The sequence below is a fragment of the Rutidosis leptorrhynchoides genome, chromosome 1 (assembly GCF_046630445.1).
Source record: "Rutidosis leptorrhynchoides isolate AG116_Rl617_1_P2 chromosome 1, CSIRO_AGI_Rlap_v1, whole genome shotgun sequence".
Taxonomy (NCBI): domain Eukaryota; kingdom Viridiplantae; phylum Streptophyta; class Magnoliopsida; order Asterales; family Asteraceae; genus Rutidosis; species Rutidosis leptorrhynchoides.
The window spans coordinates 545,246,831-545,274,610 of NC_092333.1; the positions used below are offsets into that span (position 1 = coordinate 545,246,831).

The window sequence follows — 27,780 nt, forward strand, 5'->3', positions numbered from 1 at the left end:
GTTTTGTTGGCCTTCGATATATTGACCCGGCGGTCCCTACGCACCCCGGTAAGTCTAAATGAAAGGAGTCCATATTCTGGGTATTTGTAAATCATGTCAAAGTATTTCAGCACACATTGTTCGCTTCTACTAACACGAACCCTGCATTTGATCTATGCATTTATCGCGTAGGACAACTAAAAGCCAACGACAGATTACTATCGTTCTCTGATTTCCTTCACCATAACCTCATTATAGAATCATCCAACACGAGGATGCATGGCCATATTCAGAGTTTTGTTGGTCTGAAAATTATTGACCGCCCTGTTCCGCCTTACGCTGGTGATTCTATATTCTAGGCTACAACTTTTAAAGTTAAAAAGTTTACACATATTGTGCATATAGGAATTATAGATATTCGGCCTTTTTATAAATGATGTTAACGTATTCCAACACACAGCATTCACTTACAACAACGCAAGCCCTACATTTGATCTGCGTATTACTCCTGCAGGAAAACTTAAGACCAACGAAAGCTTGCTATCTTTTTCCGATATCCTTCACCATAGCCTCATTATAGAAGCAGCCAACACAAAGATGCATGGTCAAATTCAGAGTTTTGTCGGTCTGAGGATTATTGAGCGTCCCGCTCCACCTATCACTGGTAATTCTGCATTTTACAATACAAGTTGTCATGCAAAACAGTTTATATGTATTGTTCAAAAGTGCACATATATTGTCTATTTAGGAATTATAACCATCCCTCATGCTGAACATAATTCAACAGGCACACCCCACCCATCAGGCCCTCAAAAGACACCCTCCACAGTAACAGGTTGCTTCCATCTTTAAATTGTACCCTTTCCCCCGATCCCGATTATCATCATCTAAAATCCACTTTCTCTTAAACAGGAATAAAACATGGCGATCCCACCGCTCATCAAAGGGGCACTATAAAGCGTGCGGCTATGTCTTCAGGTAATTTGTTTTATGTTATCACCACTACTTGCCACACTAGCTTTAAAATTAAATTACATTCGTCAAACACACCCACCCGTTATTGGCGATTACCAACACCACTGCTCAGCTTATAATACTTATTAAGCCATCTAAAAAAGTACTTAATTTATATGGCAGGTTCACAAGTGTCTTACTATAACCACGGACCACATACGTTTAAATGCATACATTGCAATGCAACAATGTGGTATGAAGAGAGGAGTAATAAACCCAAAAAAACCGCCAACCCGACTTTCTCCCTTTGTTGTCAAAATGGAAAACTGCTTCTACCCAAGCTCAAGGACCCTCCTATGTTGTTGAAGACATTGCTGGACTACACAGCCACTTCGACAGCAAAATTTAGAGAGCAAATACGCATTTACAACAGCATGTTCTCTTTTACATCGTTCGGTGCACGAATTGACCATTCAGTCAATCATGGGCGAGGCCCTTATACATTTAGAATAAGCGATCAAACATATCATAAAATTGGGTCCCTTTTGCCCGCAGAAGGAGGACATCCACGATATGCACAACTATATTTTTTGATACAGAACGCGAGGCGAGGAACCGGATGTCTGCCTTTGTAAGTTCCGAGACCCGACACTCGCTTGACAAAAACATAACCAACAACCTAATCAACATGCTGAATCAATACAGTGCTGTTGCTCAAGCATTTCGGATGGCACGCGATTGGTCTACTAACAATAGATCATCGGAATTTCAGCTACGGTTGCTTGCTAAGGTGACACACTCACGGCAATATAACACCCCTACCGTAGCTGAGGTGGCCGCATTGATAACAAGTGACTTTGGGCAGTGTACGGCTTCAAGGGATATCATTGTGCAGGAAAAAAATTGCCCGCCGAAAAGGATATCAGAACTGCACCAACTATATATGGCGTTGCATTACCCTTTATTATTTCCATACGGCGTAACAGGGTATCATGAAGAAATCCCCTATCGTAAAAACAATGGATGACGGAAAACTAATAGAGAGTTTGTCACCATGCGCGAGTTCTATTGCTATATGCAGCAACGTGAAAATGAAGGCACCACCCTACTTAGAGGTGGACGTTTATTTCAACAATATTTAGTCGATGCATACACAGCTGTAGAAGAACAAAGACTTAAATGGCTAAGGAATCGCCAAAATGAGCTACGCCTCGACCTATATAATAATGTGTGTGACGCTGTTACACGCGGCGACACGAAGGCGACGTCAATAGGAAAAAGAATCATTCTACCAGCTTCACATACCAGTAGCCCACGATATATGGTTCAAAACTACCAAGACGCAATGGCACTTTGTCGAGAGTTTGATAATCCAGATTTGTTCATCACCTTTACATCTAACCCTAAATGGCCAGAAATTGAAGGCATGCTGTCTTATTTAGAAGGTCAGCGACCACCGGATCGGCCAGACATTGTTGCAAGAATGTTCAAGCAAAAGCTTGACCCGCTCATGAATGATATAATGAAATCTCATATATTTGGCACAACAGAAGCAGGTATCACCTCTAGATCCTTACGTACACAATTAAATCTTTTTACCTTTTAAACTCCCCGTTACAACGACATTTTGTTTACATACCCTGCTTCACAGACCTGCCATGAGCCTGTATTTAATTTAGAAGGCCTGCTAATTATTAAACATATTACAATTTTCCCCTTTATTCTTAGTTTCTGGTAAGCAGCAAAACCATCATGAAAAAATAAACTCACGAATTAACAAAACTTCTAAATAATGGAGACATTAACCAAATTGCCCTACACTTTAGTAAACGTCTGACCACCTACTATTAGCACGAAAATATACACCATACACAGTTTCTTTAACTACCTTCATTCTAATACTATTTGAGCTCATGTTCGTTTAAAAAAGAATGCGATCATAATATCCCATGAATTATTTTGTTGCAGGTATATACATTATTGAATTTCAAAAATGCGGATTGCCCCATGTCCACATGTTAATTTGGCTAACCCATGATTGCAAATGCAAGAGCCCATTAGACATTGACGATATCATATCCGCTGAAATTCCATCTCAGACTCATGACCCAGAAGCATACAAAGCTGTTACCGAGTACATGTTACATGGGCCTTGCGGAGGAAAAAATACAGACGCACCTTGCATGGTTGACAGAAAATGCTCGAAAAATTTTCCTAAGCCCTATTATGCGGAAACGACAATAGATGAGGATGGATACGCAAACTACAGGCGGAGGAACAATGGAGAAAAAGTAAGCAAAGGCAAAAATATGCTTGACAATAGCTTCGTTGTGCCTTACAACAGATTCCTCCTCCTCAAATACAATGCACATATTAATGTGGAATGGTGTAATAGATCTCGGGCTATCAAGTACTTATTTAAATACTTAAACAAAGGGCCCGACCGAGCAACAATAGTGATACAAGAAAATCTAACTCCTATAGAAAACTCCTCTGTTGAAAAAGTAACCGAAGTTGATGAAATTCAAAATTACTTAGATTGTGGCTATCTATCACCATGCGAGGCTGTTTGGAGAATGTTTTCCTTTGACATCCACTTTTCACAGCCATCAGTTATCAAATTGTCCTACCATTTACCAAATCAGCAGGCTATCACCGTACACGATTCAGAAAACCTGCCAGCACTGTTACATAGGGAAAGCATCAAGGAAACCATGTTCACGCAGTGGTTTGAACTAAACAACCGAGACCAGAAAGCAAGAAACTTGACATACGCAAAAATTCCTATACATTACGTATGGAATCAGGACGCAAAAGAATGGGCCCCTCGAAAACAAAGAAGGTGTATTGGACGTATTGTGTACTCAAATCCTGCGTCTGGCGAGCGTTATTATCTCAGGATGTTGTTAAATATAGTCAAAGGTCCCCGATCATTTGAAGATATTCGTAGAGTCGACGGAACATTACATCCCACATTTAAAGACGCTTGCTTTGCCTACGGGTTGATAAATGATGATAAAGAATGGACAGAGGCAATATCCGAGGCAACATTGTGGGCATCTGGTTCACAACTTCACGATTTGTTTGTCACCATTTTGCTTTTTTGCAACGTTAGTAAACCGCTCAACCTATGGGAAAAGCACTGGGAAGCGTTAGCAGATGACATTTTGCGTAAAAAAAGAAAGTTGTACAACTACCCAGAATTAATCCTAAGTGAGGCCCAGGTCAGAAATTATTGCTTGGTGGAAATACAAGCAATCTTAAATAAAAATGGTAAATCTTTATCGGATTACCCGGATCTCCCACAGCCCAACCAATCCCTCCTGAACCACTTGGACAACCGTCTTATACGAGAAGAATTAAACTACAATCTTAAATAAATGGAAACCCTTCATAACAACCTGTATACCTCCCTCAACCCGGAACAACTTATTATTTATCAGGCGGTACTTGCAGCTGTAACAGAAAAAAAGGGAGGTCTATTTTTCCTCTATGGCCCTGGGGGTACAGGAAAAACCTTCGTTTACAACACCATTCTGACCAAACTAAGATCCGAGAAGATGATCGTTCTTGCAGTGGCTTCGTCAGGTACACTTCCTCTTAAAAATTACTATCTATACACATATACATCATGTTCATATTAAATCTATACAACACAACCTCAGCAGGCCAAATTTCCTACTGTCATCCTGAAACGATTTTACATGCCTCTTATATTACTGTCTAATTTACTCTCAAAGATTAAATAATTTTTCCCATTTTTAATTGTAATAATTATGGAATTGGCTATCACATATGCATCAGATCTTATTGTCAACAGTGAAACTATTAGTAGTTTAGGAAGAATTTTCCATTTTCATCATATCAGTTATATATACTATTAACATAAAAGTTAAAGATTCATGCACTATTATTTATTTTCAGTCTATATACTTTAGCAAACATGGTATTTTATTTTTAGTATTATTTTTATCCTTAAAACTTTCTTCATTATTATTTTTTAGGTTACCAGATAGTTGAGAACCCTAACGTGCCAAAAACTATTATCATATACTTATATCATTATATTTATTTCATGGAAACTGATAGGGGCAGTTTGTCACCAGCAAACATAACACAACAACCGAATACCCTTTTAAATAAATTTAACTACCCTAACAATCTTAATATGCAGGAATTGCTTCATTGCTTTTGCCAGAGGGTCGGACTGCCCACAGTCGATTTGTCATCCCGTTAGAACTCATGGAAAATAGCACATGTGGTATAAAACAAAAGACACACCTTGCAGACCTGATGCAACAAGCAAGGTTAATAATATGGGATGAAGCTCCCATGACTCAACGATTCGCATTTGAGGCGTTAGATAAAACATTGCGGGATATTTTAGCCGCAAAGGACGAGGCAAACAGAGGCAGGCTCTTTGGAGGTATGCCTATTCTACTAAGAGGTGATTTCAGGCAGATATTACCAGTGATACCAAAGGGCAAAAGACAGGAGGTGATCCAGGCTTGCATTAACTGATCAGATTTATGGAACCATCGTCAACTACACAGGTTGTCGCGAATCATGCGGGTAAATGAATACACTGTAGATGGCCGCGTTGATGCTCGGAAACGGGAATTCAATAAATGGGTCCTAGAAATTGGAGATGGCAAAGTCCCCGCCTTATGTCAAGATGGAGAAGATGAACCAACATGGATAAACATTCTAGAAGAGTTTATTGTTAAATCTGAGAAGCCCCCCATTGAGGCTATCGTAGACACCGTTTTTCCATATTTCATTCAAAGACATAGAGATAAAGACTATTTACGTGAGAGGGCAATTTTGACCCCAAGAAATGATGACGCTGACCAGATTAATAAACATATGTTTAAGAAGCTAGAATCTCAAACAATGACCTTTCAAAGCTCGGATGAAATATGCAAGGGATCAACAGATGCGCTTGACCAACAACAATCATACCCAATTGAATTTTTAAATAAGCTCAATTTTCCCGGTGTGCCTCCTCACAAGTTGAAGCTATAAATAGGCCAACCAATAATGTTGCTACGCAATTTGAACCCCAGCAAAGGCATGTGTAATGGAACCCGGCTTATCATAACGGACTTTCAAAAATTCGTTATTCAGGCTCGCATCATTACTGGCTCCCATATTAGCAACATGGTTATAATACACCGAATAATCCTAACGTCTACCCAATCCAAGTGGCCTTTTGTTATGCAACGCACTCAATTTCCCGTGAAACCATGTTACGCGATGACGATCAACAAAAGCCAGGGGCAATCACTCGAATTGGTCGGCCTATACGCGAAAACCAGTATTCAGTCACGGGCAACTATACGTCGCAATGTCGAGAGTAACCGACCCCGCCGGTCTGAAAATAGTCATGGTCAACGAAAACAAGGACGGATTGCATAACCATACAAGGAACGTGGTTTACAAGGAAATTTTCACAAACCTAAATTAGATTATATCGAGGTACATCTTCCGTCTACCTAATCCCATATTTATTTCATGTTTGTACTTATTTTAAAGTTACACCATTTTACTGTTACCTGTAATGAACACATACTTTGTGGCCCCACGTTCACCGTTGGCCGCCGATAGCAGTTTTGTAAATTGCAGAAACGTATTATTCGTCCAGTGTTTTATGCAAAAAAAAATAAATCTTTATTTCTCACTGTATTGTCACTTTTATAAATTGATCTTCCTTATTGTCACACTTTCTGGGCCTGGCATTTTGAAATAAATTTAAGGGGTAAACTATTTTCTCCATGTTTTGGCGTACATGCACTTTCAGTCATTTAAACTCGACCTGACATGGATTTGTAGCCAGCTTATATCACACAAGTTTCTTTAACTGTCTTTCAGGTTTACAAGCAAATTTTGAGCCTGTTATGATGGAAGGCAATAGGGCTCAGCCTCTAAGTTCCTCAGCACCAGGACATTCCTGCAGCGAACATTTATTTTGATTACAAAACACATAGACATATTCAATTGTTTTATCATGTGTTCAAGAAGTTTGTAATTGTCAGCAACTTTTCTGTATTGAGATAACAAATGACGAAAATTACAAATCTGTTATTATGGGGAAATCATGATTCACATGTATTGTAGTCTTTAAACTGGATTCTGCAAATGCCTAGGAGAATAGCCATCTATTTGATCTAAATGTGTTCAACCACAAACACAAACCGTGCTTTACTGAAACAAACACCCCGACCGACCTACAACTGAGGCCAACGTTCACGTGCAACACACGGGCATTGACCACTAGTTATTATAGATAGATAGATAACAGTGTTTTTTTAACGCTGTACTAACCTTAATGGTAGTTCTATAAGGGTATATTTTATCTCTGTTGTTACAAACGGAAACAAAAAATGTTATACCTGAAAACATGTAAAATAACTATTAAGGGTGACCAGAGTGTATGCACAAAATCTCCTAAATTATTTTATTTAAAACATTTGTAACATTAATGATTTATATTGTTCCTATAAGGATCCATTTACCCTATAAGGATGATGTTGTAGAATTCTAAATAGCCAGTTACTGAATGGTAGCGCAGTAAGACTATTAGTAGCTAATGTGCCTTCATTCTCTGAGACTCAGTTAGATCTAAACTTTCTGCTGCTACAGCCGGATATGCAAAACCTGAGTACTGATAGATAAACCTTCATTTATTTTTATTTTTGATACATGAGTACTAATGGAGTGGATTTGACTAACGTAAGAACTTGTTTCCGTGTGTTTATACGCTACAATATCAATTTATTTTCTGATGAAGGTTATTTGTGTTTTATCACAGGGTGTATACGGTGATGGTTACAGTTTGTATGGCAAATATTTTCTTGCGGCTACACCTGTGCCAGCAGTTGGTCAGGATGGTCCGTTTTGTGGTACCCAACCTTACTAATACCCTTCGTATTTCAATCAACTCCAACCGGTGCTTCTTACCATGCTACGTCAGCACCCAGGGCGCAACCAGTGGTTCGCTGGTGAAATCCACACTGATCGTTTTCATGAACGGTGATAACTAGCAACGTTGTACAATACCCATATTACATCATAAGAAAGTGATCTGAAGTTGACCTGTAGTTTTGTTCAGTCATCTTGATTACTCTAGGAACTGGGTGTTGTTAATGTGGAACTGATGGTTATGTTAGTTTTCATAGGGTGTTTCCAGGAGCCCACTTTCTTAACTTAGACAATTGGCGTTATCAGAATGCGCCCTGTGGGCTACTTCTTAATCCAAAAACTGGAGCTATTGGCGTAGTCAGAAAACCACCACTTTCCTTATTGCGGCGTTTGGGGGATATAGGGCTTCTTGCTTTGGGGTGCAAATCATGCTGGCAACTACTTATATAATACATAATACACTAACAAGTTAATCAACTACATGATACGCTATATTAAAATTGTTTACAACATGAGCAGCCTTAGACATATTTCGTTACGTCAATCAAACCAATTACATAAATTTTCATATAAAATCCCGCGAAATCGCGGGTTATAAACTTGTATATATATATATATAGTGGTAGGATCAAGAGGGAAGTAACCAATCGGGAGGAAGCGGGGGGAAGCAAAAACTTTTTTTTTTTGTTTTTTGAAAAAACTTTGTTCACGAACATTATAGATGGGATGAAAATATGAACATTTAGTAGAGACACTTTGTGATAAATGTTTTTATTTTGGCAAGAAAATGCTCGAAGAAGTAATATATAACAATTGTCGTGTTTTTCGAGCGTATGTTGAGGTTTTAGCTATTGGGGTTTAGATATTAGGGTTTAGATATTAGGGTTTAGAAATTTAGGGTTTAGGGTTTAGATTTAGGGTTTAGATTTAGGATTTAGATTGAGTTTTTAACACGAACGGTTTAGAATTTAGGGTTTAGGATTTAGGGCTTAGGGTTTAGGGTTTGGTGTTTTGGGTTTATGGAATAAACCCAAAACACCAAACCCTAAACCCTAAGCCCTAAACCCTAAACCCTAAACCCTAAACTCTAAATCGGGCTAAATATTACTTCACAAAACATGGAAAAAAATCTTTCATATTCTTCACGAACAATATTATCTTGAATGTTATTTTTGTCGATCGTTTTTCCGTCTAAATAATAACATTCATCACGAAGTGTCTCTTCTAAATGTTCATATTTTCGTGTGATCTTGATGCCAGAAAAAAAAATTCCAAAAAAAACGAAAAAAAAAAAAAATTTGCTTCCCCCCGCTTCCCCCCGATTGGTTACTTCCCCATTGATCCTGCCCCTATATATATATATATATATATATATATATATATATATATGTGTGTGTGTGTGTGTGTGTGTGTGTGTGTGTGTGTGTGTGTGTGTGTGTGTATAGTCAAAAGTTCAAACGAGAACCACAAAAAAAGCAAAAACTGCGAGAACTTTTAATTTACAAAAATTTTCACATGTGAGTAGATTGAATCACCCATCATTGTTGATGGAGAGTAGAAATGAACATAAAATAGTTCAAAAAAAATTAAATTTTACCTGTGTAATCAAATATATAGTTTCCTGTTCACAAGTGCATATTTCTTTGTGTAACATGTGAACATTTCATATAATTAACAATTTAACATGTAATTTGTGGTAATGAACATATGTTTGTTAATAATATGAGCATTAATTAAAATTTGCATGTAATTTGTTGCATTTAGATGCATAAAAGCTACGAAATCAAAAGTTTCTCGCAGTTCTCACCCTTTTTGTGATTATCGTTTGAACCGGCCCATGTGTGTATATATACATATATATACATATATATACATATATATATATATATATACATATATATATATATATACATATATATATATATATACATATATATATATATATATATATATATATATATATATATATATATATATATATATATATATATGATAACTTTACTACGTGTTCTTATTTATTTTTTATATAAAAAAGGAGAATGATTGTCTATATCTCACCTCTCCCATACATCGCATATGCGAGATTGAGTTTTGTTGTTGTTGTAAATAACTGATAACTTTAGTATTTAAAATCAAAACATGTTTTAGTCCCCAAATAAATAACTATATAATTTAATACTGTATCAAATCATGTTTAAGTCCCGTGAAACTACGATTTCTAAATAACTATACAATTAATATCAAATCATATTTTAGTCATAAAAAGTCGTGAAGTATAAATAACTATACAATTCAATAATGAAACATGTTTTAATCTCACGAAATCGTGGGTTATAAACTAACACTTTTTTGATCGAAAATTCATTTAATTTTTTTTATTTTTTTAATTTTTTAACCCGGATATCCGACCAGCTTTCCATGTCGATATTTTCAGAGTGACCACTCATTTTGCGTGAAACTCGAGTCGACACGGGTGAGCATCCGTGGCCACAATTTTTTTAAACTGAATAAATACTATAATCATGATTTTTTTCGAATTCGTTTAATGATGAAGATGATGATGATGATGATGATGACGATGACGACGACGACGACTATAACAATACTTTATATTTAGTTATATCTATATATAAATCTCTAAAATAATGATGTCATAAATAAAGATTATTCAAGCTTTAAAAAAAATTAAAAATAAAGAAAATAATTCTAAGCCCTCATGATGATGTCATTAAAATAATTAGTTAGTTTTAATAAAAATATTAACATGTTAATTGTAGAAAAAATTACGTCGATAGTACCTGTGGTTTGTATAGTTTTTCACCACCGCACCTAAAGTTTATTTTTTTCTTCGATGGTACCTGTGGTTTGATTTTATATCGCAGATGGTACCTGTTACTAAACACTGTGAATATTCTAACGGCAAGCCCTCACATGTGCAACGCATGTGAGGGCATATTCGTCAATCAACTCATCAAAAGCTACTACATACCCTACAACCGATTAAAATTTAATATAGCAGAAGGCATAACTGTATTTCTACGTAAGTTCACCATCGCATATTCGTCAATCAACCCTACTGTTTTTTTCAATCGATTATAATGGAAACAAGGTTATACCAGATGCGAAGCGAATTCAACACAGTTGATCTGAACCTGGTTTATGGTACGTTTTGCTTTTTTTTTTTTTTTTTTTTTTTTTTTTTCAATTACTGTTGTATTCATTAAGTAGTAACTGTTTCATTAAACTAATTCTCATCGAATTTTTATCTTGTTAATCTATTTGCAGAACATTATCAAGGAATATTTACAATCAAATTACATCATGGTGGGCATTTCACTTCTCCTCCACGTAGAGATTATGTTTTGACTATAGTTGACTTTTGGGTCAAAATAACCAATTATTAAATGTTATTGTGTTTTGGCAAAAAAACAGTCTAAATATAGGGTTTTAGGGTTTTGGGTCAAAAAAACAGTCAAAACCAACTGTTAAAGGTCATAGGTTTTGGTAATAAAAATAGTTTAGTCTTTTGGTGTTGTCACTTTGAGTCAAAAAAAAAAAAACCAACTTTATAGTGTATAAAACTAAAATGGAACCAGTTAAGGTTGTATCAGCAAGGTTGTATCATAAAATTGTCAAACTGCATTGGTTACAAGTTAAGGTTGTATCAGCAAGCTCATTTTTACAAAATTAATGTAATTCGAACAATAAACAAAATAAGAAACAACATAGACATGAAGTTAAAAGACAATTCATTATAACCATTGAACATTACATCAAGTCACTTGACATGGAATTACAAACTGAACCAAAGTGACAATTGCAATCAAGTAGCTAAATAACCAAAACACAAATCATCACAAACTGAAAAATAATGATAAACATAAGCAGCTTCATCATAGGATCTCGACATTTAAGGCTTTTGACGTCTGCTTCAATCTTGTTCTTCGACTTCAACAGACCTCGTATAACAATTACTGCTCGATCACCCATCGGTGGATCATACCAAGCAATAAAAGGGCAATTCGACCACTGTGAGGAAAAAAAATTGTATTTTACATTAGCAAGCAGTAAATATGATAACAAGACATATGATCTTATGGTTACACAAGTCAGACGGGTCAAAATGCATTTCAATGGAAATAATAATCTCAAATAGTGTATTCAAAAATCAAAACAGAATACTATTGCAGTATTCTAATTCTTGTAATCATACCTTACACCTATTATTACTAAGAAATATATTGCAAAATTTAGAAGATTTTCGGGTAAATCCACGTCAACCTGTTTTGACACATAATCCAACAATCCAACCCCTGCAAACTGCCCATTTTCTCACCTGCTAAAAACATAGAATCCTCCAAAATGAATCAGGTATTCAGGTCAGTTCTCATTTACACGAAGATAGAGACAACAAATACAACCATGATGATAATGGTAGAACATTACCTTAATAGGGCAACCATATCCGTCCAAGCACATCGAATTACAGCACCTTTACCACACCTACACACAACCATGATGAGTTGAAAAAAAATGTTTAATTTGGAATCGATTTGGAACACAGGTAAATTAGGGTTTATAATTGGGTTTTCTTAATCGTCGAACAAAGGATCTGGTGCTTGGTTTTTATATTGACAACAAATATTATTAAAGGACAAAATTACCCTCACATGTGCCACGCATGTGAGGGGTTAGACGGTGAATGTTGACGGACGTTAGAGCTAGATACTATTTCAGTAACAAACTGAAACCCTGGGTACCATTGAAGATAAAATAAAACTTTAGGTGCTGTGGTAATAAATTGAACAAAGCACAGGTACTATGGACGTAATTTTTTCTTAATTGTATATATATGAAGCATTATGTATATAATCTTATGATAAAATACCCCCATGACTATAATGTACAATATTTGAATAATTATGTACAACTTTATGGTAAAACTATCACATGACCATATGTACAATAATTGAAACATTATGTACAACATTATGATAAAACATTCTCATGACCATATGTACAAACTTTAAAACAAATTGTATAATCTTTTACAAAACACCCTATGAACACATGTAAAAAAATTTTAAGCATATTGTACAACCTTCATATAATAATTGTATTTTAATTTAAAAAAAATTAAAGAGACATTTGTTATTACTAATAATTATTATTAAAAATATAAATACTCAAGAGCAAACTTTGTTATTATTATATTATTATTATTATTATTCAAATATGTGTTATGTTTTCGGAATTATTTACGTTACATATGTATGCGAAATACATGTCTCAATAAAATGTTGTAATGTAGCTTTTATGACAAGAAAAAAAAAATTGTGATGAAAATGAGAAGAAAGTGGTGGAAAAATAAATGTTGTTCATTTATTCTAACCAAATTAAGCGTATCAATATGTTTGTAAAAACGACAAGTTTCTTAGTTGGAATTTGTGGTTCCACGAGTTACTAAACTAAATGACTTTAGCATTTACGTTCACTTAATACCTATAACATATCATTAACTTTCGTTTAAACAAACTCGTTGTTCCATTGATCATTTCACTAGTTTATTATTATAGCTATAGGTAGTTATTATTAATTACTACAATATAATCAAAACGTAATCAAATATTAGTTTTGTTATATTTATTCTTGAAACTATATAAATAATGAATTTGACTTGATCAATTAAATTTTAATTTATTCGTAAGTTCACTATATGATCCGTTGAAGAAAATTCCTACGATTATAGTAATTTCTTCGAATATTATACTCCGTTGTTGTGGACCAGAAGATAAATATTACCACCAAAAACACGTAAGTATCTGATTAAACCTGCAAGAAAGTAACAATAGAGAAACTATATATGGTATATCGATACAAAGGTTGGGAATTATGGATCTAACAAGAAATGTGATTTAAACCAATCACCACATCCACAACGACAATGACAAATGATTAATATAAAGCATGAAACGATAAATAATGCATAAACGACACGTGATTTAATTTGATTATATTCCAACTCCAAAACACGGAGAAGTGTTTACTCCACATGCGCAAACCAGAGACTTTCTTCTTATAATTTCGTGCACAGAATTACAGGTTACATGGGTATGTATTTATAGAAGAAAACAAACAAGAAAATAAATTTGGGAGCAAGTTAACATGTTCTAGAAAATTCTTGCCACCCAGACCTTTTTTCGCGATCGCGACTTTCCTTCCTCTAAAAATCTCGTGATCGCGAGTCTTCACCAGACAACAATCAAACTTTTACTTCGAACACGTGACTCGTTTGATTTCTTGTTTAATCTTCTTTGCACTCAACAATCTCCCACTCGAATGAGACATTAAACAACCTAAACCTTCGCCACCCGTCAAATATGTTTATTCAAACCCCACAATAACTCTATACTAGCCGATTACCAACTCCTTTTGGTATCGTCGGATGAGACACCCGAATCACGTCGCACTTCACTCGTTAACCTACGAGCAAATGAAGTCTTTCGATGTGAAGACCCGTCCTAATCCATCCGGATGAATACATTACATTTGGTTACATCGCGAGGTACTAGACCTCTATATGATATATTTTACAAACATTGCATTCGTTTTTAAAAGACAAACTTTCATTACTTCAAAAGTTGACAGCATGCATACCATTTCCTAATTTATCCAACTATAAATGACTTGATAATAATCTTGATGAACTCAATGACTCGAATACAACGTCTTTTGAAATATGTCATGAATGACTCCAAGTAATATCTCTAAAATGAGCAAATGCACAGCGGAAGATTTCTTTCATACCTGAGAATAAACATGCTTTCAAGTGTCAACCAAAAGGTTGGTGAGTTCATTAGTTTAACATAAATAATCATTTCATAAATTTAATAGACCACAAGATTTCATATTTCCATTTCTCATAAACATACGTCCCATACATAGAGACAAAAATATCATTCATATGGTTTGAACACCTGGTAACCGACATTCACAATATGCATATAAGAATATCCCCATCATTCCGGGATCCTCCTTAGGACATGATATAAATTTCGAAGTACTAAAGCATCCGGTACTTTGGATGGGGCTTGTTGGGCCCGATAGATCTATCTTTAGAGTTCGCGTCAATTAGGGTGTCTGTTCCCTAATTCTTAGATTACCAGACTTAATAAAAAGGGCATATTCGATTAGATAATCCAACCATAGAATGTAGTTTCAATTACTTGTGTCTATTTCGTAAAGCATTTATAAAAGCAGCGCATGTATTCTCAGTCCCAAAAATATATATTGCAAAAGCATTTAAAAAGGGAGCAAATGAAACTCACCTAATGTATTTTGTAGTAAAAATACATATGACGACATTATATAAACTGAACAATGCGGGGTTGGCCTCGGATTCACGAACCTATATCATTCATATATATATTAACACTTATAATTGTATCTGAACAAATTTATATATTATATCTTAAGTTTTATATCTTATATATTGAATAAATAATATTTTTATAGTTTTATATATAATTAATATTATATTAAAAATTAATGATTTGTTATATGTAAATTTTTATATAAACAATTTTTAATATATATAATTATATGTAATATTATGGTAGTTGTAATAAGTATACTTTTATATAGGAAATATTTAATTGTAATAATACTATTGTTAATATGAAAATATTAATAATAATGATAATAATAATAATAATATTGATAATAATAATAATCTTAATAATAATTTTAATGATAATGATAACTTTGATAATCCTTAATAATAATGATAATTTTAGTAAAAGTGATAATGATAATAGTAATAATAATTTTTAATAACAATATCATTATTATCGTTAATACTTATAATAATCGTGTTAATAATGATACTAATATCAATATTAATGACAATTCTACTAATGATATTAATATTAATATTGGTAATGATAATAATAATTTTACTGATATAATGTTAATAATAATACTAGTAACTATGGTAATAATTTTTATTAATAACGATAATAGGAATAATAATAATAATGTTAATAATTAATACTAATTACATTAATAGTAACTCTTAATTTAATAATAATTATAGTAATTATAAATATAATAACAATAACAATGACAATAATAATAACAATAGAAATAGAATAGAAGAGTATACCCTTGTAAAAGGGTCTCTAAAAAGAAACGTCCCAGACCGGACTCGAACCCAAGACCTCTCGCTAACCCAAAAACTCCCCTAACCAATCGACCAATTCTGTTATTCTGTATGATTTCGTAACCCAATCCTATATAACTCGGCATTCAGCATTGTAAAACCATCACATGAGCCCAAGAAACCCAAATATAATTAATCAGCCCAACATTTATTATGGTCCATAAATTGGTTCGTGACTAATCAGGTATACTAGTAGCTAGCCGTTGTAGTGACCCGAACTTTTTCATGTTTATATATATTAATTGAGATTGATATTTACATGATTAAATGTTTCCAACATGTTAAGCAATCAAACTTGTTAAGACTTGATTAATTGAAATAGGTTTCATATAGACAATTGACCACCCAAGTTGACCGGTGATTCACGAACGTTAAAACTTGTAAAAACTATATGATGACATATATATGGTTATATATATAGTTAACATGATATTATGATATGTAAACATATCATTAAGTATATTAACAATGAACTACATATGTAAAAACAAGACTACTAACTTAATGATTTTGAAACGAGACATATATGTAACGATTATCGTTGTAACGACATTTAATGTATATATATCATATTAAGAGATATTCGTACATCATAATATCATGATAATATAATAATTTAAAATCTCTTTTGATATTATAAACATTGGGTTAACAACATTTAACAAGATCGTTAACCTAAAGGTTTCAAAACAACATTTACATGTAACGACTAACGATGACTTAACGACTCAGTTAAAATGTATATACATGTAGTGTTTTAATATGTATTCATACACTTTTGAAAGACTTCAAGACACTTATCAAAATACTTCTACTTAACAAAAATGCTTACAATTACATCCTCGTTCAGTTTCATCAACAATTCTACTCGTATGCACCCGTATTCGTACTCGTACAATACACAGCTTTTAGATGTATGTACTATTGGTATATACACTCCAATGATCAGCTCTTAGCAGCCCATGTGAGTCACCTAACACATGTGGGAACCATCATTTGGCAACTAGCATGAAATATCTCATAAAATTACAAAAATATGAGTAATCATTCATGACTTATTTACATGAAAACAAAATTACATATCCTTTATATCTAATCCATACACCAACGACCAAAAACACCTATAAACACTTTCATTCTTCAATTTTCTTCATCTAATTGATCTCTCTCAAGTTCTATCTTCAAGTTCTAAGTGTTCTTCATAAATTTCAAAAGTTCTAGTTTCATAAAATCAAGAATACTTTCAAGATTGCTAGCTCACTTCCAATCTTGTAAGGTGATCATCCAACCTCAAGAAATCTTTGTTTCTTACAGTAGGTTATCATTCTAATACAAGGTAATAATCATATTCAAACTTTGGTTCAATTTCTATAACTATAACAATCTTATTTCAAGTGATGATCTTACTTGAACTTGTTTTCGTGTCATGATTTTGCTTCAAGAACTTTGAGCCATCCAAGGATCCATTGAAGCTAGATCCATTTTTCTCTTTTCCAGTAGGTTCATCCAAGGAACTTAAGGTAGTAATGATGTTCATAACATCATTCGATTCATACATATAAAGCTATCTTATTCGAAGGTTTAAACTTGTAATCACTAGAACATAGTTTAGTTAATTCTAAACTTGTTCGCAAACAAAAGTTAATCCTTCTAACTTGACTTTTAAAATCAACTAAACACATGTTCTATATCTATATGATATGCTAACTTAATGATTTAAAACCTGGAAACACGAAAAACACCGTAAAACCGGATTTACGCCGTCGTAGTAACACTGCGGGCTGTTTTGGGTTAGTTAATTAAAAACTATGATAAACTTTGATTTAAAAGTTGTTATTCTGAGAAAATGATTTTTATTATGAACATGAAACTATATCCAAAAATTATGGTTAAACTCAAAGTGGAAGTATGTTTTCTAAAATGGTCATCTAGACGTCGTTCTTTCGACTGAAATGACTACCTTTACAAAAACGACTTGTAACTTATTTTTCCGACTATAAACCTATAATTTTTCTGTTTAGATTCATAAAATAGAGTTCAATATGAAACCATAGCAATTTGATTCACTCAAAACGGATTTAAAATGAAGAAGTTATGGGTAAAACAAGATTGGATAATTTTTCTCATTTTAGCTACGTGAAAATTGGTAACAAATCTATTCCAACCATAACTTAATCAACTTGTATTGTATATTATGTAATCTTGAGATACCATAGACACGTATACAATGTTTCGACCTATCATGTCGACACATCTATATATATTTCGGAACAACCATAGACACTCTATATGTGAATGTTGGAGTTAGCTATACAGGGTTGAGGTTGATTCCAAAATATATATAGTTTGAGTTGTGATCAATACTGAGATACGTATACACTGGGTCGTGGATTGATTCAAGATAATATTTATCGATTTATTTCTGTACATCTAACTGTGGACAACTAGTTGTAGGTTACTAACGAGGACAGCTGACTTAATAAACTTAAAACATCAAAATATATTAAAAGTGTTGTAAATATATTTTGAACATACTTTGATATATATGTATATATTGTTATAGGTTCGTGAATCAACCAGTGGCCAAGTCTTACTTCCCGACGAAGTAAAAATCTGTGAAAGTGAGTTATAGTCCCACTTTTAAAATCTAATATTTTTGGGATGAGAATACATGCAGGTTTTATAAATGATTTACAAAATAGACACAAGTACGTGAAACTACATTCTATGGTTGAATTATCGAAATCGAATATGCCCCTTTTTATTAAGTCTGGTAATCTGAGAATTAGGGAACAGACACCCTAATTGACGCGAATCCTAAAGATAGATCTATTGGGCCTAACAAACCCCATCCAAAGTACCGGATGCTTTAGTACTTCGAAATTTATATCATATCCGAAGGGTGTCCCGGAATGATGGGGATATTCTTATATATGCATCTTGTTAATGTCGGTTACCAGGTGTTCACCATATGAATGATTTTTATCTCTATGTATGGGATGTGTATTGAAATATGAAATCTTGTGGTCTATTATTATGATTTGATATATATAGGTTAAACCTATAACTCACCAACATTTTTATTGACGTTTTAAGCATGTTTATTCTCAGGTGATTATTAAGAGCTTCCGCTGTCGCATACTTAAATAAGGACGAGATTTGGAGTCCATGCTTGTATGATATTGTGTAAAAACTGCATTCAAGAAACTTATTTTGTTGTAACATATTTGTATTGTAAACCATTATGTAATGGTCGTGTGTAAACAGGATATTTTAGATTATCATTATTTGATAATCTACTTAAAGCTTTTTAAACCTTTATTGATGAAATAAAGGTTATGGTTTGTTTAAAAATGAATGCAGTCTTTGAAAAACGTCTCATATAGAGGTCAAAACCTCGCAACGAAATCAATTAATATGGAACGCTTTTAATCAATAAGAACGGGACATTTCAGTAATGTAACACCCTAGGCAAATCCTACATCACCCACGGACATGAGTGATCATGGGATTATAATGTAATACCCACGCTTAAATGACACAACGCGTTTTGGGACCATAGACAGAGCAGATATGTGAGTACGCTGTAGTTAATCGTGCTCAGGCGAGAGCACTACCAGGATGGGTGACCTCCTGGGAAAGTGCTTCTCGTGTGTGGTCGCCAAGAAAAAGCCGTGCGCCTGCGGGCAAAGCGGACAATATTGTGGTCATGTTAAGCTGGGGTGTTACAGAATGGTATCAGAGCCACTCATGTGTCGTTGGGGGTGGTGGGGCAAACCTCATCGAGGACGATGAGTCTCTAAGGGGGGGTGAATGTAACACCCTAGGCAAATCCTACATCACCCACGGACATGAGTGATCATGGGATTATAATGTAATACCCACGCTTAAATGACACAACGCGTTTTGGGACCATAGACAGAGCAGATATGTGAGTACGCTGTAGTTAAGCGTGCTCAGGCGAGAGCACTACCAGGATGGGTGACCTCCTGGGAAAGTGCTTCTCGTGTGTGGTCGCCAAGAAAAAGCCGTGCGCCTGCGGGAAAAGCGGACAATATTGTGGTCATGTTAAGCTGGGGTGTTACAGTCGTAAACCATAAATAACATATGGGTTCATCTGCACAGCCTCATCTTCTCCAATCATGTTGTCTTCATCATCTCTGCACGCCACCATCCTCATCATCATACATATATGGCATCATAGCATCTTAATCATACATCATCGTTATCATCATCATAATAATTGTCACCATTTAGCTTAATTATCAACTTCCTCATCGTAATTATTTTGTACCACCTTCATCATTCGTTAACTTAACCTACTCATCATAGTCCATTATTTTCTATCATTTATCAACGTCTGGTTTTTGACCGGAAAAGAAGCCCGATATGAAGGAGTTGATTTTAAATAATGTATTACGGTTACAAGTGGGGAATAGGGTCCCCGTTCAAGTGGTATTTGTTTAATAGTTGTGGTCCAAAAGAGAACCAAAAAGGGTAACGTATAATGAAACTTGGAGCCATTAATTTAGAAATAGGAACACAAGTGGCACAAGTGATTATTTCTTTTGATACCTGTCGGCCAAGAAGAAAAAGGGAAGAAAAGAAACATCTTCATCATAATTGTACCCATCCTCACTGTTGTTGCTGCTCGTCGTAACAGTAGATGAAAACAAGGCGGCAGTTACAGCAGGTACGACTATGGTGTGGCGGTTTTGAGGGTGGTTAACAAAGAGATGTAACAGTGATATAGCAATAGCAGTAAACAGAACTGTAGCAGTAACCGGTGCTGGTCTTGTGGTGTTTCTAGTGAGTGAAAATGTAAATAAATAACAGCAGAAAGCTACAACCAGAAGTTGCAGCAGAAACGAAATAGATGGGGTTGGTTGTGGTTCGTCAATAACAAGTAGCAGGGAAGATAAGTAAAGGTGGTATTGTTGGTAGGTTTCAATGGGTGTGGTGGTGTTTTGTTTGAAACTCAGGCATAGAACAAATAGAAACAGGAAGATACTCATAGTAGCAGCGAAATATAAGGTGGTTGATGTGGGTTCGTGGTATTGGCTGCACAAAAACATTTGAGCTGCAGCAGCAGGAAAAATAGCAGTGGGCGTCGATCATTACTGGGCTTGTGATGGTGATATAAGGCGGTGATGGAAGGTGGTTGTGGCTGCGGTGGGGTGAAGTGTTGGTGATGGTTCACGAATAAGGTGATGGTTGTATGGGTGCCAGTGTGGAAGAAGGAAGAAAAGTGTTTCAACTGTTAGGTGATGTTTATGTATAATATATATAGATAGATATTTAGATGTTGATTGAAAGAAGACAGTGTATTTGTAATTTCAATAGTGTAGTTGAATTCACTTAGTAATTCTAATAGTGTAGTTGAATTGATTGAAAACAGAAAGTGATTTAAATCACGGATGAGTTAGCATGTGGGGTAATCAAGCATGAAATATAAGGTAGTCAATGTTGGTGATGTTTGATGATGAGCAAAAACAAGAAACGTCTATATAAGGGTGATAATGTGGTTTTAAGATGGAAAATAGAGAAGATGGTTTAATATCTCCCTCACTCATTGTATATGTAGGTATTTATATATAAATAAAGATATGAATTACTTAGTGGATATCAATTTAAAATAGTAAGATGTAAAATAAGGAATCAAATAGAATGAAAAAGTGGTGATTGTGTTTTGTCAGTATATTATAATTTATGATAGTGGAGATGTTAATGAAATTAAATAAGGACAGATTGATGAAGCACATATCCTACAATAATCAATAATATTATATATTAATTATAATTATAATATAATATATAAATTTTTTTTTTAATTGAATCAAACATAAACAGTATAGCAGTCGAATAAATTGAAAACACTCTGCCGATGGATTTATTAGGATTAGAAATTTGTACTCCTTTATTAATCAGTGGAGGATAAAAGTATTTAAAAAAATTTCAAATTTTTAAATTAAGTTCATATAATCATTATTTCAGTCATAAAATGTGCGAAACATGATTGAGTAGGCTCATCTTTTATATATTCTATTACACTAACAAGCTCGCAACTTATTTAATATCAATTGAAATAATGGGCGTGTGTTATTATCGTTTTCTAATTAAATTTGAAACAAAATATGTATATTCGATATACTTTACATATATATATATATATATATACATAATTATTTACAAACAATTGTTCGTGAATCGTCGGAAAATAGTCAAAGGTCAATGAATATATTAAACACAGTTCAAAGTTTTTAAGATTTCAACATTACAGACTCTGCTTATCGTGTCGGAAACATATAAAGATCAAGTTTAAATTTGGTCGGAAATTCCCGGGTCATCACAGTACCTACCCGTTAAAGAAATTTCGTCCCGAAATTTGAGTGAGGTGGTCATGGTTAACAATAAAAATGTTTTCATGACGAATATGAGTTGATAGATAGATTTTTATCATTATTGAGTAATATGGATAAAACAACTCGATTATTCAAAGAGCACGAATGAAAGCTATCATAAAAGAGTGAAATGAGTATATGCAGGTTTGTCCTAACTGGTGACGTAGTCACTGTTGATTTTAGAAAATAAGGTGCGTCTTAACTTTTGACGTTGTCTTGGTTGAATTTAGAAAATAAGATGCTTCTTAGCTTTTGACATTGTTTTGCTTGAATTCCGGAATTCAAGGGATTTAAAGAAAATCTTCGAAATCTAAAAGATTTGATTCTTCGGCGAATCAGGAAATTAGGATTTTCTAATTAAATGCGGAGATCTGCATTGATTTCACTATCAAATATTTCTCTATAAATTAACGTCTTCCGTTTCGTATATGTTACCATTCCTATACTTAATTTCCAAATTCAAAGGATTATGAAAATGCTTAATCCAGTTCTAATACTTGATATTTTCCTAATTATCATTTCCATCATCCTTCTTTCCAATCTTCCACCAGAAAAATTTGTTTCCTTCTATTATTACTTTGGGGTGATTCTATTCTTAATTATACCGTGTCTTTATATTGCTATTCGTATTAATATCCATGATTTGTAACCTCCGTGTGGTTATTGAGCTTTATATTTTCTCTTATATTTTGGAGCTCCTTGCCTTTTTATTCTCTTCTCGACCTCTAGTAAAGCGAGTAATGGTCCAGAATTCGTAAGTATGGAGTTTCGAATGGACTTAATGTTCTAAACAAGAAAGAACGTAATAGCACAATTTGAGTTGTCAAATTACCAAAATCACTGAGAATAGAACTATCAAAAATATACTTTCTTGATATGTTCAGATGTTAAGCAGAATGAAAGAGTTATGTAACATGGCACATGATGACGTTAGGATCTGTGAATCATCACATCCCATTAGAAACTCAGCATGACTTACTGTAATATAATCACGTTGATCAAGTGTCATTATATTATACTAATTCATGCATCAATTTCTTTACATTTCTCTAGAATTCATTCATAAATTAAACTTAGATTTTTTTTTTCCAGAAGTTTCCAATATAATGAAACACAGGAAGCACGAAGAGGTGTATAATTTCGGATGAGAATATTTATGAAAATATTCTCGGAAATATCGAAGATATTTATGATGATATTTTGGAATTTCCAAGTTCAAAGGTTGATGAAGAAAAATTTTCCGCAATATTTTAACATGACTTTGGAGCAAGATATTCTCTAAAGATTTTAACGGATCCGAAATTACTTGGATTTTTTTTTTTTTTTGATTATAGGGTATGGTCCTTGTATTTATCCTTGGTCTCCTTCGTGGTTAGCTCAATCCGTTTTCCAGTTCCAACTTTTCTGAGCTTTTCCAACATACTATTCTTTATCATCAACTTCCGATGATTAAGGTCGTTTACGGTTGTCTACGGTTTCTGCTGCTTCATTCAGCTTTTTCAACATTCAGAGTATTGATTTGTAGACTGAGTGCTTTTCAGAATTTCAGAATGAAAGATCATAGTTCTAAGAGATGAATGTCATACATATAACTGTTGATGTAGATATGCTGTGAGTTTTCAAAGTACTGATTGCTGATTCCCGGTAATTGGTATGACAGTTCTTGTTACAAGACGCGGATGAGTATATGATAGGGTTTCAATGAATAAACATAATGATTTATCAGAGAGATTTAAGCCAAGAAGCATCGAGGTTGTTGGTACGTCTGTTGGTAATATGGTGGAATAGAAAAGAATTCTCCGGTATCAAAAGGGTAATCGTATATATTAGAATTATAGTAAGACTACTTCGAATGAAAAGTCGAAGTTGACTTGCTGGAGCTGTGACAAAATTGGCTATATTGAAAAGGGATTGCAAGTTATTTTTGCTAATAAATGCCAAAGGATCTGACGCAGCTACGTGTTAAACTTTTACTCAGTTGCCGAGAGTTTCTCAGGTGCATAACTCTATGCATAAATCTTTCCCTCCGTAGATGAAGTGCGGTTGGTTCATTCTCTTGATTGAGGCTTTTTCAGAATTATGAAAGGTTTGAACGCAGATTGTAATCGTCAAAATACCAATGATGTTTAAGATGAAATCAAGTGGCAACCTTGAAAAAATGTTTAGTTTCATATGTTATAATCAATATTTTAATTCATTTTAATTGTTCAATGTTATCAGTCCACAGTCGATAGTCCACAGTAACAGTCCAATAATTCATATAGTTTAATATATAATATTCGAATTAATTAATACGTGTCGTGACCCGTATACGTCTCAGAGTCGATCACAACTCAAAGTATATATATTATTTGAGAATCAACCTCAACCCTGTATAGAGAACTCGATCATTACTGCATATAGAGTGTCTAGGGTGATTCCAAATAATATATATAGATGTGTCGATATGATATGTCAAAACCTTGTATACGTGTCCCGATATTTAAAGTGCGTAAAATAAATAACAGGAATTAAATGACGATAAATAAAGTGCTTAAAGTAAATAACAGAAATTAAATGACGATAAATAAAATTGCGAGAATGTAAATTGCGATAAATAAACTGCGATAAATAAATTGCGATAATTAAATGGTAATACGGAATTAACAGTTAGCTAGGAACAGTTAGCTAGGATTTTGTTAGCGTGAATTCTTAATAGAATTTCATATTGTTAATTAATCTGTTTCTAATCAATTTTTATTGTGTCCATTATTTCTTCATTATGCCACTTGTTGGATTCTGATAGGTCAAAATCCAAATATGTAATTGGATGAATATGGTTATTCTGTGGTGAACGGATTTGTATATCGGTGGATGTAAGTAGGATAGTATATGACTGTTGAAACAGATTCGAAGAACGTACAATGTAACTTATTAATGTGAAATTTAAATAGTCCTCGGGTATTACCTACCCGTTAAAATATTTTCACCATTAACAGTTTGTACAAGAGAATTTTTGATTACAATCTTTATGAAAACATATATACATATATATTTTCTTCAGATGTATTCATGGATTTAATGAGTTAATATAATATTAAACCCATTTGTTTTTCGGTTGGAACTAGAATAAATAATCTTTAAAACTTTAGAGATTACATATTCGACATGTCGAACGAAGATCGTACTCAAAGTACAGATGATGATATTGAAGCATGGATTGTTGATGGTACTGGTGCTGTTATTGATTGTACTGTTGGTGCCGGTGATGTTGCTGAAGCTGGTACATTTTGCACCATATTCTCCTAATTGATTATTCGAGCGCGAAGTTCGTTGACTTCTTCGATTACTCTGGAATGATTATCGGTCAGAACGAGCGGATGAATAAGGTTTAGAATCTAAGTTATGATATATTCGTGGCGAGATATTCGAGAAATGAGGGTGAAGATGGAGTTACGAACAGGTTCACCGGTAAGTGCTTCAAGTTCTTCGCCAAAAGGTGAATTCGGTTAGTGGAAGGGATCGCCTTCTGCGCGTCTCCATTGATTAAGTCGACTACGAATCCATCATATGAATTGGGGATGGATGATTGGTTGATTCATTCTGGTGACGTTGCTTCTGGAGCTTAGATGACTATCCATTCGGAATAACTGTCGAGATAACTATCGAAATAGCTGTCGGAATCCGAGGGACTCGAACTAGTTGAAGGATTCATCTCGTACGATCAGATGAAGGATTTTCGATAAGAAATAGATTATAGGATGTAGATTAGTATCCTGCAATACATAATTTATATATGCATATGTAATACTAAAATCTCATAAGTTACGGAGGAATCTACGGAAGCTGTCAGGTAGAGATAACAATAACAGATACGCTAAGATATGAATTAGCAGATACGCTAAGATATGAATTTTGTCTATACACTATTCATGCAGTCAATGCAATAAGATGTGTCTAGACTAAGAATAATAAGCAGGTAATTTACTAAGGATGATAAGCAAATGATTTCTGACAAAAATGATAAGCAAAACTTTTGACATGTAGACACGGTCGAAGTCCAGACTCACTAATGCATCCTAACGACTTATCAGTTAGACACACTAATGCAGACCCGGTTCACTAAGACCACCGCTCTGATACCAACTGTGAAGACCCGTCCTAATCCATCCGGACGAATACATTACATTTGGTTACATCGCGAGGTACTAGACCTCTATATGATATATTTTACAAACATTGCATTCGTTTTTAAAAGACAAACTTTCATTACTTCAAAAGTTGATAGCATGAATACCATTTCCTAATTTATCCAACTATAAATGACTTGATAATAATCTTGATGAACTCAATGACTCAAATACAACGTTTTTTGAAATATGTCATGAATGACTCCAAGTAATATCTCTAAAATGAGCAAATGCACAGCGGAAGATTTCTTTCATACCTGAGAATAAACATGCTTTCAAGTGTCAACCAAAAGGTTGGTGAGTTCATTAGTTTAACATAAATAATCATTTCATAAATTTAATAGACCACAAGATTTCATATTTCCATTTCTCATAAACATACATCCCATGCATAGAGACAAAAATATCATTCATATGGTTTGAACACCTGGTAACCGACATTCACAATATGCATATAAGAATATCCCCATCATTCCGGGATCCTCCTTCGGACATGATATAAATTTCGAAGTACTAAAGCATCCGGTACTTTGGATGGGGCTTGTTGGGCCCGATAGATCTATCTTTAGAGTTCGCGTCAATTAGGGTGTCTGTTCCCTAATTCTTAGATTACCAGACTTAATAAAAAGGGCATATTCGATTAGATAATCCAACCATAGAATGTAGTTTCAATTACTTGTGTCTATTTCGTAAAGCATTTATAAAAGCAGCGCATGTATTCTCAGTCCCAAAAATATATATTGCAAAAGCATTTAAAAAGGGAGCAAATGAAACTCACCTAATGTATTTTGTAGTAAAAATACATATGACGACATTATATAAACTGAACAATGCAGGGTTGGCCTCGGATTCACGAACCTATATCATTCATATATATATTAGCACTTATAATTGTATCTGAACAAATTTATATATTATATCTTAAGTTTTATATCTTATATATTGAATAAATAATATTTTTATAGTTTTATATATAATTAATATTATATTAAAAATTAATGATTTGTTATATGTAAATTTTTATATAAACAATTTTTAATATATATAATTATATGTAATATTATGGTAGTTGTAATAAGTATACTTTTATATAGGAAATATTTAATTGTAATAATACTATTGTTAATATGAAAAT

At 33.8% G+C, this 27,780-nt stretch overlaps 2 protein-coding genes across 2 annotated transcripts; both read left to right on the plus strand.

Moving 5' to 3' along the window:
* Nucleotides 1–1,987: 1,987 nt before the first annotated feature.
* On the plus strand, nucleotides 1,988–5,454 carry LOC139843190 (uncharacterized). The gene is made up of 4 exons (XM_071833257.1): nucleotides 1,988–2,489; nucleotides 2,902–4,157; nucleotides 4,377–4,521; nucleotides 5,108–5,454. Exons 1-4 carry the CDS (start codon nucleotides 1,988–1,990, stop codon nucleotides 5,452–5,454), a joined length of 2,250 nt encoding a protein of 749 aa, XP_071689358.1.
* Nucleotides 5,455–5,499: 45 nt separating this feature from the next.
* On the plus strand, nucleotides 5,500–5,958 carry LOC139843195 (uncharacterized). The gene has a single exon (XM_071833259.1). It carries the CDS (start codon nucleotides 5,500–5,502, stop codon nucleotides 5,956–5,958), a length of 459 nt encoding a protein of 152 aa, XP_071689360.1.
* The last annotated feature ends 21,822 nt before the right edge of the window (nucleotides 5,959–27,780 follow it).